The sequence below is a fragment of the Barbus barbus genome, assembly GCF_936440315.1.
Source record: "Barbus barbus genome assembly, chromosome: 4".
NCBI classification, from domain to species: Eukaryota; Metazoa; Chordata; class Actinopteri; order Cypriniformes; family Cyprinidae; genus Barbus; species Barbus barbus.
In genome coordinates this window covers 11,788,944-11,803,391 of record NC_136732.1, presented here as the reverse complement: position 1 = coordinate 11,803,391, position 14,448 = coordinate 11,788,944, and the positions used below count along the sequence as shown (strand labels likewise).

At 46.7% G+C, this 14,448-nt stretch overlaps 1 protein-coding gene across 1 annotated transcript; it reads right to left on the bottom strand.

Moving 5' to 3' along the window:
• Positions 1–2,051: 2,051 nt before the first annotated feature.
• On the bottom strand, positions 2,052–14,178 carry LOC306868047 (retinoic acid-induced protein 1-like; the record flags this gene model as incomplete). Its single annotated transcript, XM_079414034.1, has 4 exons — positions 2,052–2,186; positions 7,125–7,174; positions 7,901–7,994; positions 8,431–14,178. 4 exons carry the CDS (start codon positions 14,176–14,178, stop codon positions 2,052–2,054), a joined length of 6,027 nt encoding a protein of 2,008 aa, XP_079270160.1.
• Between the last annotated feature and the right edge of the window lie 270 nt (positions 14,179–14,448).

The window sequence follows — 14,448 nt, the reverse complement described above, 5'->3', positions numbered from 1 at the left end:
ATCCCCACGTCCAGTTTTTCCCTTATCGGGCTGATAAATTATGTCCTCAATGTACATGGCATTGATTTCGAAGTCGAAGAATGTCAAACCGATCTTCGTCCAACCCAACCCGAGAACAACCCGGCCTCACCAGCTCACCGCTCGCCAGGACCCTCCACATGCCCTGCCAAATGTTCCGGCCACCCAACTCTTCCCAGCACTGCTGCTGTCCTCAGCCCAGAGCACCCCCGCAACCCCGCGCTTCAAGAGCGCCCTCCTGAGTTCCCGCTGGTTCCGTCCAGCCCTCCTGAGTTCCCGCTGGTTCCGTCCAGCCCTCCTGAGTTCCCGCTGGTTCCGTCCGGTTCTCCTTCGTCTCCGCTGGTTCCATCCAGCCCCGCGCCTCCCGAGCGCCCCCAAGTGTCCGCGCCTCCCGAGCGCCCCCAAGTGTCCGCGCCTCCCGAGCGCCCCCAAGTGTCCGCGCCTCCCGAGCGCCCCCAAGTGTCCGCGCCTCCCGAGCGCCCTCCAGTGCCGGCTCCACGCACGTGCCCTCCTGAGTTCCCGCTGGTTCCGTCCAGCCCTCCTGAGTTCCCGCTGGTTCCGTCCAGCCCTCCTGAGTTCCCGCTGGTTCCGTCCAGCCCTCCTGAGTTCCCGCTGGTTCCGTCCGGCTCTCCTTCGTCTCCGCTGGTTCCATCCAGCCCCGCGCCTCCCGAGCGCCCCCAAGTGTCCGCGCTTCCCGAGCGCCCTCCAGTGCCGGCTCCACGCACGTGCCCTCCAGTGCCGGCTCCACGCACGTGCCCTCCTGAGTTCCCGCTGGTTCCGTCCAGCCCTCCTGAGTTCCCGCTGGTTCCGTCCAGCCCCGCGCTGCAAGAGCGCCCGACAGAGTCCGCGCTGCAAGAGCGCCCGACAGAGTCCGCGCTGCAAGAGCGCCCGACAGAGTCCGCGCTGCAAGAGCGCCCGACAGAGTCCGCGCTGCAAGAGCGCCCGACAGAGTCCGCGCTGCAAGAGCGCCCGACAGAGTCCGCGCTGCAAGAGCGCCCGACAGAGTCCGCGCTGCAAGAGCGCCCGACAGAGTCCGCGCTGCAAGAGCGCCCGACAGAGTCCGCTCCTCTGTGGCTCCCAGGGGGGAGCTTCCCCAAGAAAATTTTGGGGGGGGGGGTAAGAGGGTCACAGCCTGTGTGGCCGGGCCAAGGGCCAAGGCCACACGACCCGAAAAAAATAGGCCGTGGCCTCCCGAGTCCCCTGACCCGCCATGGCCTCCCGAGTCCCCTGACCCGCCATGGCCTCCCGAGTCCCCTGACCCGCCCTGGCCTCCCGAGTCCCCTGACCCGCCCTGGCCTCCCGAGTCCCCTGACCCGCCCTGGCCTCCCGAGTCTCCAGATCCGCCATGGCCTCCCGAGTCTCCTGACCCGCCATGGCCCCTGGAACGGGCACCGCCCTGGAGGCCTCCAGAGCGCCCACCCCCCCTCCCCATTGGATGGTGTTAGGCGTGAGGACACGCCTTCCGGAGGGGGGCGTAATGTCAGTCCTTGTCTTGTGTTTCCCCTCCTCCTGTGCCCATATTTGGCCTTCCTGTTCCTGTCCTCGTTTGTCTTCATTAGTTTAATTAGTCCCTAGCCCTGTGTTTTGATTAGTCCACACCTGTTCCTTATTTCCCTGTGTTTATAAGCCCTGTGTTTCCTAGCCCCTGTGTCCGGTCTAATCGTCAGTGATGTTCGTCTCTCCCCAATCTCCTCGTCTCAGTGTTTGTTCAATAAATGTGGTTATTGGAACCCCTACGTCTCCTCGCTCCTTGTGTCCCGAGAGGGAACGTGACAAGCGGTTATGAAAATATGAATGATCATTTCTTTTAATGCGGTGCGCTGTCATGCTCTCTAAGAAAAAATCAGCCCAATCATGTAACGTGAATGTTGTACAGTGTGAAGCATGCCCTGACCGCAAGAGGTACTGTGGCAAGAAACGATGCAGAAGTTGCTTCTGTTGCAGGCTTTGTGCCTTTCCAAGGATGATCTCATGTCAATCTGTTAAAAATATAACAGTGCATTTAAGTACAAATTCATTCCTTTTAATTATTCTCAGATCAACTTCTGAAGTTCTGCATCTGTGTATATTCCCATCTCTCCAATGACGTAAAGGGCATCTTTATAACTGTGCAATTTTGTGTCACTTGCAGCCAATTGCTGCAGTTGTACCTTCGACAACTCAAGTCTCTGTAAAATTAAACAAACCACAGTGTATGATTTGCATTCTGTGTGAAACAAAAGGTTAAAGCTTTGAAGATTTTCTACAAATTCAGTGTGTAGCAAGTGTTTAACCATGGGAACTTTGCGATGCTTAAAAGTTTCCAAATTAAAATCCAAATATGTGCATCATTATGTGCATAGGCACTTATAGTATCTGTTGATTTTATTATTCTTATTCTTATTATTAGGGGCCAAGAACTGAAGGGGAAGGGGGGTAGAGAGGGGAAAGGAGGGTAGAGAGGGGAAGGGGGGTTGAGAGGGGAAAGGACGGAAGAGAGGGGAAAGGACGGAAGAGAGGGGAAGAGTGTGTAGAGATTAGAATGGGGTGGAGAGGGGAAGGAGTGTAGAGAGGGGAAAGGATGGAAGAGAGGTGAAGAAGGTGGAGAGAGGGGAAAGGGCAGTAGAGAGGGGAAGGGGTTTAGAGAGGGGAAAGGGCGGAAGAGAGGGGAAGGGGTGTAGAGAGGGGAAAGGGCGGAAGAGAGGGGAAGGGGTGTAGAGAGGGGAAAGGGCGGAAGAGAGGGGAAGGGGTGTAGAGAGGGGAAAGGGTGGAAGAGAGGGGAAGGGGTTTAGAGAGGGGAAAGGGCGGAAGAGAGGGGAAGGGGTTTAGAGAGGGGAAAGGCCGGAAGAGAGGGGAAGGGGTGTAGAGAGGGGAAAGGGTGGAAGAGAGGGGAAGGGGTGTAGAGAGGAGAATGGGATGGAGAGGGGAAGGAGTGTAGAGAGGGGAAAGGGCAGTAGAGAGGGGAAGGGGTGTAGAGAGGGGAAAGGGCGGAAGAGAGGGGAAGGGGTGTAGAGAGGGGAAAGGGCGGAAGAGAGGGGAAGGGGTGTAGAGAGGGGAAAGGGCGGAAGAGAGGGGAAGGGGTGTAGAGAGGGGAAAGGGTGGAAGAGAGGGGAAGGGGTTTAGAGAGGGGAAAGGGCGGAAGAGAGGGGAAGGGGTTTAGAGAGGGGAAAGGCCGGAAGAGAGGGGAAGGGGTGTAGAGAGGGGAAAGGGTGGAAGAGAGGGGAAGGGTGGAAGAGAGGGGAAGGGGTGTAGAGAGGAGAATGGGATGGAGAGGGGAAGGAGTGTAGAGAGGGGAAAGGGCAGTAGAGAGGGGAAGGGGTGTAGAGCGGGGAAAGGGCGGAAGTTAAATGCAGAGCGCAAATTCCGAGTATGGGTCACCATACATGGACACACGTCACTTCACTACCCATTGACCTCGGTGCACAAGTCTGGTCTCAAGTTGAGCCACCTTTGAAGACAAGAAGTTTGTTTGCCATTAATACTGAATGGTAAACTCATGAATCTATAATTAAACTGCGGAGTTTGTCACCCCTTGTGTACTTAAATCACACAGTCACATTGGTTCACAGTCAAAAGGGTTCACAGTCACATGGCTTCACTTTCACATGTTCACAGTCGCAAAGGTTGACAGTTGCGCACGTTTCATGTTCCTTATGCCCAGTTGGTAGAGTGGTTTGTTAGCAATGCAACAGTCATGGGTTTGATCCCAGGAAACATATGTACTGACAAATAAAAGTGGATAACTTGGATATGCTCTAAACTGATTTGAGTAAAAACATGTAGAAAATGCAGAATTGTTAAAGGATTATTTGTAAGTTGGTTTATTGTTATCACTAGGAGTCAAGCAACAAAAGCTGCAGCAGTTACATTGTTGTATTTAAGCTACTTATGGGAGTCACGGAACCCTTTGACAGGCTTGGCCCCAGAATTGCTGCTTGCAGCTATATTTATTATTATTATTTTTTTTTATCTGTACTCTGTGCATGACACGTGTGTTATGTATGCGGCAGCAGAGGCACACTATATGCGCATTGCTATGTGCAGCTTCACACGCATTGCATGAGCTCTCTAATTGCCTGCGTTGGAGCAGTGGCCGCTGCGCCAATATGAGAGGACCGTCGAGCCGGGATCTACAGCCGGCCCGTTCTCTGAAACACACTGCAGGACCGTTTCCTAACTGCGCTGGCATGGATGCTATTTTTGTTTTATGTATCTCTCCTCCTCCGCAGCTTTTCTTGCCGTTGCACTCGCTCTCTTTCCCTCCTCTGCTCTGGGTCTGATCCCTCGCTTTCTCTCTGATCTCTGAACTAATCCTCTTGCTCTTCATCGCTGGTAATCAGCATCTTTCTCACACCGCGATGCAACCGCAGCCCTTGTTACATTGTTTGCGAGGAAGGACTGCATTGATATTCATCAAACGTTCTGCTGTTGCAAACAAACATTGGCGGTTAGTTAAGCCCGAAATGCTTAACTTAGGATGTGTTTACATCTGGTAATAGCACCCATCTCGGGTGATCCGATCACAACTGTAATAACTGAACTTCGGATGTGCTTCACATGATCTGCGTCACTGAAATTACATATACAGACGGCTTTTCCCGATTTCATTTTTTTTAAATTTAGCAGAATCTCTTGATAGAACTTCAGCATTCAAAATCTGACTGCAATGGAACATTTGCATTAGTGTCCGTTTTCTTCCATATTTTGCATACTAAATATTGATTGGTTTTTAAGTTTTGCATATATTTATTAGTTTAATCGCGTTTAATCGCGATTAATGCATCCAAAATAAAAGTTTTTGTTTACATAATTTATGTGTGTATACTGTGTATATTTATAAAAATACAAACACCTGCATGTATATAAGAAAAAATATGTTATGTTTATATATTAAATATATAATATAAAATATAAGAATATAAATATATAAATGTATATACATGTAAATATTTTCAAAATATATACTGTATGTGTGTGTTTTTATATATATATAATAAATATACACAGTACACATACATATATTATGTGAACAAAAACTTTTATTTTGGATGCAATTAATCACGATTAATCATTTGACAGCACTAATGTTTTGTCACCTAGTCAGTGCAGTGACTACAGATGATTCCTGTGATCACCGGATGAACATGCGATTGCAAAATGACATTTTATTGGAAGTCTAAAACCTAAAGTTACCCAAAACTTTAACTCTATCCTTTTGCTGCCTGGCCAGAACTGGCATTTCCTTCAGGAAATGCAAATGGAGCTTTTCCTTTTGCAAGAACAGGGGAAAGAACAGCATCATTCTCTTGCCCTGCCTGCTGCGCTGCCCCCCTTTGGCCTTACCTAAAGCGTCGCCTGTGCTGCATTTCTGTTGTCATGCTCTCAAGCCACGTGAACCTAAAACAGAGCTCGCCACTGAGTGCGTGCGAGCACAGAGGAGAAGAGGAAGATGAAGAGGAGGAGGAGATTTCCTGGGAGACCTGAACGGGGGTGGTATCTCTACAGCTCGCTTTCATTAAAGCGGCAAATTGGCATCCCAGAGACCCAAAGCCCTTAGATCCCCCTGCTGATGTGTGCTCTGCTTGTTCTGAACTTTCTCCTTTGCTCTGTTTGTCTGTCTCTTTCTCTCTCGTTCCGTTCTCCTCTTCCTTTGTCGTGGGAGGGCGAAAGAGGAAGGGAGGGGGAGAGAGGAGGGCGGGGTGTTTTGATCTCCATCGAGGTTTTGTCTCGCTGTCTCCGAGAGGAAGCTATACTACTGCTGAATATCATTTCTCTTTCTCTCTTTCTGCCATGCCCATTTTCTCGGTCTTTCTTGTTCAGTCTATCTCTTTTCCTTTCTCTCTCCCTGACCTACCTCTGTTGTAGTTCACAGATTACCTGTAGGTGGCGCATGGGCCAGCAAAATGGAAAAGTATAAAAAGAATGAAGAGGCATGTGAATCTAAGCGAAGGTGAGCATTATGAATATTACTGCAGAAAGAACTAACCCTAAGTATTAAACTTGGACATGTAACTTGCCATATCTAGAGCGCTATGTAGCAATCTCGTAACAACCCACAACACCCTAGCAAATGCATAGAGTAGGCTAATGCTAAAATACACTCTTTGCAACCACAACTGGCCCAGCACAACAACTAACAAGTAAATGAAAATGTGTATATTGACCAACATTATGCCACAAGGGTTATCAAATGAGTTTAACTTGTGTTGAACCTGGATTATTCCTTTAATTCTGGTGCTGTTCCAAACCCATATGCTTTTTTTCAGTAGAACACAGAAGAAAACATTCTGAAGAATCTTCGTGCAGCTTCATGAAATACAACACAATACCATCAAGCTCCAAAAGAACAAAACACCATAAACACAGCACACAGAAGTAGTCCTTTTGAAGTCATATTAAAACCAGGACCAGATTGACCAGTCCCATCTACAATGGCAGCAAAATGGCACCTTGACCTGGATTGACGCTATTGTTTCCCACTTGTGTTTTAATGACTCTGAATATAATGCACAAGTCATGTGGACTTCTTTATGGTCTTTGGTCTTATTTTGGTACTTGACATTTGTGGTGAGCAGTGGTTGTTTGGAAAAAAAGATCTGTGTAAAGATTCTTCAGAGATGTTCCTGTTAGTGAGTTTGGAATGACATGAAGGGTGACTAAATAATGCAGAATGTTTTGGATTTAGGAATTTGAAAAACTCAATATGAGCTTGAAAGTTTTTTAGATGGCTTTCTGCTTCAGGCAAGATCCAAGACCTTGAGTGAAAAATTTGGCCGTTCCCCATCGAGTAATAATCATCAGGCAGCACTTCTAAATGTCTTCTATTTTCTGCTCTTTAAAGTTTGTGGCTCCTAAAGGGGAACAAGGAGACTGAGAGAGCCTAGAATGTCTAATTAACATCCCTTCACTAACTTTTCCTGTCAGCGGAGAGCTGCCCAGTCAATAGCAGACAGATAAGGGTGAGATGGTGCTGATGAGGAACTGTGCTCTGCTGTTTAGTTTCACTCCTCACTGTTGTTAGGGAGGTGGTAGAATGTTACAAGGACATTGAAGTTCATGGTATAATGGGGGTGTCTTTTAGATCAGAGATGTCCTTTGCTGCATGTGAAACCAATTAACCTGCTTACCTTGTGCTTTGGACACCTAATAGAGAAGGTCTCTTCTTGAAATGTGCAGCCTGGTAAAAGATACAGAGGAAAGAAAGGCAAAGAATTAAAAATAGAATTTAGAAGATGCCATTGGAAATGCAAAGCAAGGCCAGTTCACCCTAATTTCTGATTTAACCCATATCCAGTGATGCAACCACCACTTTCTATGATGGCAATTTCTGATGGCAGAGAGAAATTCATGATGGAGGGGAACTAGTCTCAGCCTTGGATGACACGCCATGGAGCATTCATGAACCATCTGGTGCATATTGTCCAGAGCGGACGATATCTGCCAGTTCCATTTCTATGCAACTTCTGGGATTTGGAGTACATAGGTTTTTATCAGTCAAACCAGTTCCCAGGAAGCTTCCAAGGAACAACTAGTCACAATAATTATAGTAGGTAAACTAGACATGGTCACATATGCGCATAAGGCTAATTAAGCAAAGTACCTTATAGAAAAAATATTCTGGTAGGTAGCACCAGTGTCAAAATTTACCTATAGCCAAATGTTACACACACACACACACACCCATAAAAGTGGGGTTAGTTGTTTTAACCTGTAGGTCAGAACCTTCCGCTCAGTAAGTTAATAGTTGAAAGTACGGTGTACGAGTCTAGGAGGAATCTAGTAATTATATATGCTTGCATACCCTGCTTAGTTCCTAAACAGAGCTTCATGGGTGGAGTCACTAGATGGACAGTAAATATTGTACACAAACTCACAGCACACTTCTAAGTGGCAGAACTCTTACCTATCTCTTTGGCGCAGACATAATGGTACCTCTGAGTACAGCTCTTCCAGCTACAGCAGATGGAAGCTCCTTCACCTTGGCACCTGGAGCATTTCTGTGATGAGACAGAAAGCCTGAGGAGCTTCTCTCTAAAATGTCGACTCTTTCCCTGACAGCCTCCTGAGCCACCACCAGTTGCAAATAATACAGTATAACTAATACAATTCCAAACCCACTAGAGTCAATGCATATTATTATTATTATTACTGGGTTTGTTTTAATATAGATCAAATCAACCTCATCTCAGAAATGCGGTTATAACTATTTTTTATCTAATTATATGTGTGCTCTGACAGTGTTTAGAAAAAGCTCACAAATGATATTGCAGTTGTTTTGTTTTCATTTGAGTCAAGCACATTGCATTGTGTCATACAGTGTGGTCTATATTGCTATTTCTGAGTATACTATTCCAAACATCAAAACATGTTCTGAAATCTGCTCCGTACAGGAAGTTATTAATGAAGTGCATTTAATATAAATGAAACACTTACTGCATGTGCAGCTTTCTGAACAGCCTCCATCAGCCCAAAGAGTTTGCCTCCAACAAGTATTATGCCTGTGGTCCAGACAGCACAAGCTTCATGAGCCCAGTGCTCTTTCACCTCAGCCTCTGTCTGCAGTCTCTGCAGAGCCGTTCCACTGCCCTCCTCACCAACAGAGGGAGAGGTTCCACTAAGTCTTCTCTGCAACAGCAGCAGCCTTTTGAACCTCATCCGCAAAGTGGGGCGGGTTCTTAACTGTTCCCTAATTGCCCTTTTCCCCTTCCTGGGATGCACTCTGTGTCCTTCACTTGCCCCTTCCTGATAGGCATCCTTCTCACATGCACCCTGTGAGTTCATTTGCTCTGTGATGCAGCTGACCTCTGTCTTATTTGCACAGTTGCTGTTTTGCCTGAAATCATTCCTGTGTGTTGATGACAGCATTTTTCGTGGTATGCAGTCCTCAGGATAATAGGGGCCGCACAAGTCCCCAAGCTCTCTGTAATTTGCTGGCTTTCCACATAGGCAGCACATTAGACACCTGTCAATTAGACTTTTGTTAACTAAGGGCCCCTGGAGCATTACCGAGGAGTTTGTTACTGCCTTGGTAACTGTGACTAGATTTTTCATTTTAGCTGCACTCTTTTTTCTTGCCTGGCTGAGCATCTGCTCTTCCTCAGGCCTGTTGACGATGGTACAAAGAGATGCTGGCTCCAAAGAGCTGTCAATGTGTACATATGGTCTAAATGAACATTTGTCGTTACTCATTGCTGGATACAAGTCTGATAATGTTCCTTTCACTGTTGGGCAGAGATCATTGCTGCATTTTGCCTTTATGTTTGGCCTCTTTACTACAACTTTGAGGACATTCATTACCTTTTTTTTTGGCCCAGGCTTTTTTTTCTCCGTTACTTTGTCATCTTCTGTTTGACTTGAGAGGCGCTCCTGTTTGATTTTGAGTGATGGCCGCCTGCCTCGTTTTGGTTTTATTAGTGGTAAGCATAATTCTTTTGGTGGCTCCTCATTCTGTGTCTGTTCACCTGTTTCTGGTAAAGAGAAGGTGGGAGGAGGTGGGGGCAAAATATCAGTCTGTACAGGCTCCCGTTGCTCCACAATGGAGATGCTTTCTGGTGGTTCAATGCCTTTTCTTCTCCTCTTTCGTTGTTTCAGATGCATCTCATGGTTGTTTTTAATGGCTTTCTGTTTGGCAAGCCTTGGTGTGTTGATAACGAGGCTCCCAGCCTCCAGGGCTACATCTGGTGCATCGCTGCTCTCTACAGTGGCCCACTTTCTCCTTTTTTTCCTTGGAGTTTGAATTCCTGTATTTTGGGTCTCTTGTGTACTTATAGTACCCTCGCCCACCTCATGAGTCACCTCAGGGGCATTCATTGTCTCTTTCTGCTGTGATACCTGTGGCACTGGTTTTAATGTTGATTCTTCTGGTATAGTATCTGGTTGGGTATTTACAGGTTGCTTTTTGGACCCTGGGGATGTGATTTTCTGAACCATTGCCTCATATTTAAGTCCCCTGCCTTTCCGCGGAGGCAAATATTTGGTTTTAGTGGGACACTGAGGAGGTACAGAAGGCATGTCACCGACGTCATCAGTGGGAAGGTTATCAGTGGTCACAGTGGCGCTTACAGTTTCTGCTTGCAAGTGTTGTCCTCTCTTTCGCTTTCCCTTTGCATTACAGACTCCTGTGACTGTATCTGATAGAGGCTCCTGTGTCTTCATTTCTCTTTCTTGCACACCTTTCTTTCTCTTTTTGGTTTCTGAGGATGGTAAACTGGATTTTCTTTTGAGGTAAACTACCTCTTCAGGTTGTTGAAGTGAATCTGTAGAAATATCCTTCTGCTTAGGTAATTCAAGATTTGAAGATTCAGTCTTACATGACTGATCCACAGTGGCATCCTGTATTTGTGAGTGTATGAACATTGCTGAAGGTGTCTCCGTTGATTTATCATTCTCTTGCTCTTTAACTTCAGTGAGCTTTTCTCTAGTTTGTTTCCGTGATCTCAGCACCATGGACTTTTGATCTCTTGCTAAGGACTTCACACAACTGCTGTCTAGAGTAGATTCCAAAGTGGAACCCACAGTTTCATCCTTAGTGGTGTCCACAACACCAACAAGTGTGTCCAAAGTTAATGCTGTGGTCACATCTTGCAAAATAAGTTCATGTGTACAGTGTGTGTCCTTGGTATGATCTTTTGTAATCTGAACATTTTCATCTCGCTTTATTGATTTGATCTTAGAGGTGATTCCTCTTGGTCGGCCTGGTCCTTTAGGTACCGAGCCCTCAATTGTCTTTGACTCTGCGGTGGTTTGACTTGGCTTTGGAACAAGTATTTCCTTTGTTAAAGCTGCAGGATTTGAGCCTAGTTTAGAAACAGATTTAGGACCAGGTTTAGGACCTGGCTTTAAAGCAGGTTTTGGACCAGGCTTTGCATTTTCTCTGGGTCCTGTGCATTTTAAACTTGGTTTGGGACCAGGTTTTACACTGGGCATAACGTCAGGTTTAGGTCCTGGTTTTGGACCAGGTTTTGGAATTGATTTTGCACTAGGCTTCGGTCCAGGTTTTAGATTTGATTTTGGACCAGGCTTTGGACCTGGTTTTGAACCTGGCTTCCCACCTGGTTTTGGACCAGGCTTTGGACCTGGTTTCTTTCTCTCTTGAGGGCAGACTTTTGGGCTACTTTGTGAACCGTAGGAGCGAGTGCACATCCGTGATGGTAAACTCTCTGTCACAAGTTTTGGTGTTTGACTGCTAATATCCTGGTGGGCAGTTTCCATCTGGTCAAGAATAAGGGTGCTTTTGCTGGAGGGCATACTGGGATTTTGGCCAGAAGGTGGAGCACTGTCTCCTTCTACACTTAGCTGCCTTCTGATTCCCACACTTGAATGCATTAGTCTTCTCCTGCCCCGTGCATGTTTCTTACCGAACATTCTTGTATGTGCAGATGGGGCCATAGGCTCTGGTTTGGCTGAGGGAGTCACTGCACTGGGACAGCTTATCCCCGGTTCCATATCCTCATCCCCTTTTTTGGGAGAGGGTGGGGTGTCAGCCCAAGATGGTGCAGAGTGCAGTATTGACTTGCCTGGCAACTGAGGAGAGTCAGGCTCCAGCACCTTTGCATCACTACGATCGATGTGATGATCCCTAGCCTGAGGTAAAGGTGTTGTTTTCTCATTGAGAGCTGAGAAGCCACTCTTGCCAGTGTGAGGCTTAGGTGCAATGTCACATATGGCTGACCTCCTTTCGTTGCCTCTGTGTTGTGTGTCCTGGGCAAAGCATTCTCCAGTTTCTGTGTTGACTTGTGGCATGTTTCCCATTTCCTCAAATGTACTGCAGACTTCTGCAAAGGACTCTTGTGGTCTTGCTCTATTATTAACAACCTCCTCTGAGGTTGTCAGACTCTCCTTTTCCTTTCTCAACTCAGTGGAATTATGGGAGAGGACAGACGGCTGCTCCTCAAAGGTGTCCACTGGTCCCTCAGTGCATGTGAGGTTCTCTATGGAATCCTCACTCTTTGAATTTTCTTCTTTCTTCGGCAAATACAGATCAGGGCCTGAATCGCTGGGTGATGTTTTCACAAGCATTTCAGCATTGGTCTGTGGCTCTGATTTGACATTTTCTGATTTTATTTCTGTTCCTTCATTACATTTGTGATTAAGTTCAGAAAAACAGTCCATCTTTGATGAGTTTTCTTTTTCTGAGTCACATTTTTTTTGCTGCCCTTGGTAGATATTTTCTTCCGTTTCATAAGAATAAGCTTCCTCTAATACTGGTTTATTTATTTTCTGAAAAAGAGAAGGACTTTTCTCATCCTCCATCCACTTCTCTTGCTTTTCTGCAACCTCTCCTTTGCACTCATGCTCTTCAGACAGCTTTCTTTGTCCAATTTCCTCCTCATCAGCCGTCCTCTCAGTCCATGCTGACTCCTCAAAGTTCTCCTTTAGAGTGCTCTCTGAACGCTTTATGTCTGGTGGTGAATTGCTCTCTTGTTTCATAGGACTTGGAGCTGTTACACTGATTGGAGACCTCTCATCTCTAATGCAGCGGAGAGAGCTGTTGGGCTCTTCTCCAGTCAGTACTCTCTGTACTCTTGGGTCACAGTTGAGATTATCCTCAGACGCTACACTCTGGAGACTTCGAACTGAGTCACCTGATCTAATGGATACATCGTCAGCTGAGTTTAAGGAGCAAGTAGACACTGTGTCAAGGCTGAGACGTGAGTGTGTCTGGGTTTGTGCTTGACCTTTTTCCTGACCAAAATAGTAGTAGCTCCTGTCCATCTGGTCCTCAGTGCTGCTAGAGTATCCTCCCTCCTGCAGTTCTGCTGTCATGGATCTGGAAATGGTGAAAGCATCGGATGGAGGAGGACCATGTTGGTTATCAGGACAAGATGACTCGTCCATACCCTTTAACTGACCTCTATAGTCTTCCTTTTTTGGATGATTTCGCTTGCTGATCTTTTTGTTAGCCATAAGGGCCTCGGACAGCAGCATCTGCTGGACATTGTTGGAGATGTTTTCAACCTGAGACGTCAGCGCATTGAGGCTCCACAAACTGGGGTTGGACAAGAGCTTTTCGGAAAACCGTTCTTTCATGGAGCCAGAATAGCTCTGGGACTGGTGGTTCACACTGGGTGATGAATGAGTATGAGGAGGCATCAGCATATTTTGGTCTTGCAGACCTGCGGATGATGAAGCCCCGGAGTTGATGGGAGGTTGGCCATACTGGAATGAATCAGGATTTGGCATTAAGGGGGAAGGTGTGGAATTGTATGAGGGAGATCTTCCCACAGACCTTGCAGGTGAATGACTAGAGCTTGGACTGCAGGTCTGATAGTATTGTTCTGGTGACCTTACAGAAATATCTGTTATGCAGTAGTTTTGCTGGGGCTGATTGTAGTGCTGGAATTTCTGAAGGTTCTCTTGTGTACCAGACATTCCTTGCAGGGAACCCTGTTCAAATCCAGACCTTGATGGAGTTTGCTGATAACCGTAATTATTCTGAGGTCTGTATCCACTCTGCTTTAGACTGCTGTGATTGCCGAGTTGTCTTCCATACTGGGCATTAGGTGCTATACCATAGCCTTTGTAGCCATGCGGAATTGCATTACATTTCTCCATATAAGATGATGAAGATGAAGACGGGTGTTGCGAGTGCTGGGGGAAATTGAGGTGACCCTGTGGATACATTAAAGGAGATGGTGCTGGATTGGGTGGGAGGCCCTGTTGATGGGGACTTGTATAGGTTGGGGCAGAGGACTGCGAAGGTAGATGGCACTGACTTTGAGAGATAGCTAGCATGTTCTGCTCTAGGTACTGGGATGACCCACTGACCCCAGATTCAAGCCGTCCCACCATGTCCTGCTCAAACTGGGTCATCTGAGGTGACTCATCCCATTTTTGCTGCAAGTGACCTTCACTCATGTACTGGGCTGTGTATCCAGTGCCCATGTGATTGCTGTAGCCAGCCTGCAGATGCTGGTTTGGAGTTTTGGCTCCTCTATAAGGTTTTTTAGTCTGAGTACCACTGGTGCTGGTGTAGATGGGATAGGTCTGCTGTCCATAACAGTCTTTAGAACCTGCTCCCTCTGTTGACATCCCTGCGGCAGCTAGAGAGTGTGGCTCATAGCCCTGTCTGGACTGGCTGTGATGATGTCTATAACTCTCAAGGCGTGATAATTCTTGGGGTTCCTGCTGGTAGCAGTGCTGGTTGCCATGGAAATCACTCCGCTCTCTGAAGGACTGCATGACTCCGGCTAGGGGACTCTTTGGAAAGAGAGAGAAAAAACAGAAAGAGAGAGGCTGTGCTTAGTGGCTTATTTTTCTTATCGGTGATCATTCTCTCATTCAATTAATTTGAATTCATTGGTGTGTTTGTCCTAAAACAAATCATATTAGAATACATACACTCTGTCATTCATAAAATCAAATCATGTATCTCTCAATGAGACTATAACATTTTACTCTCCCTTACTGCAGCTGCAATCAATCATTGTTGTATTTTATTGAATCTAGGAA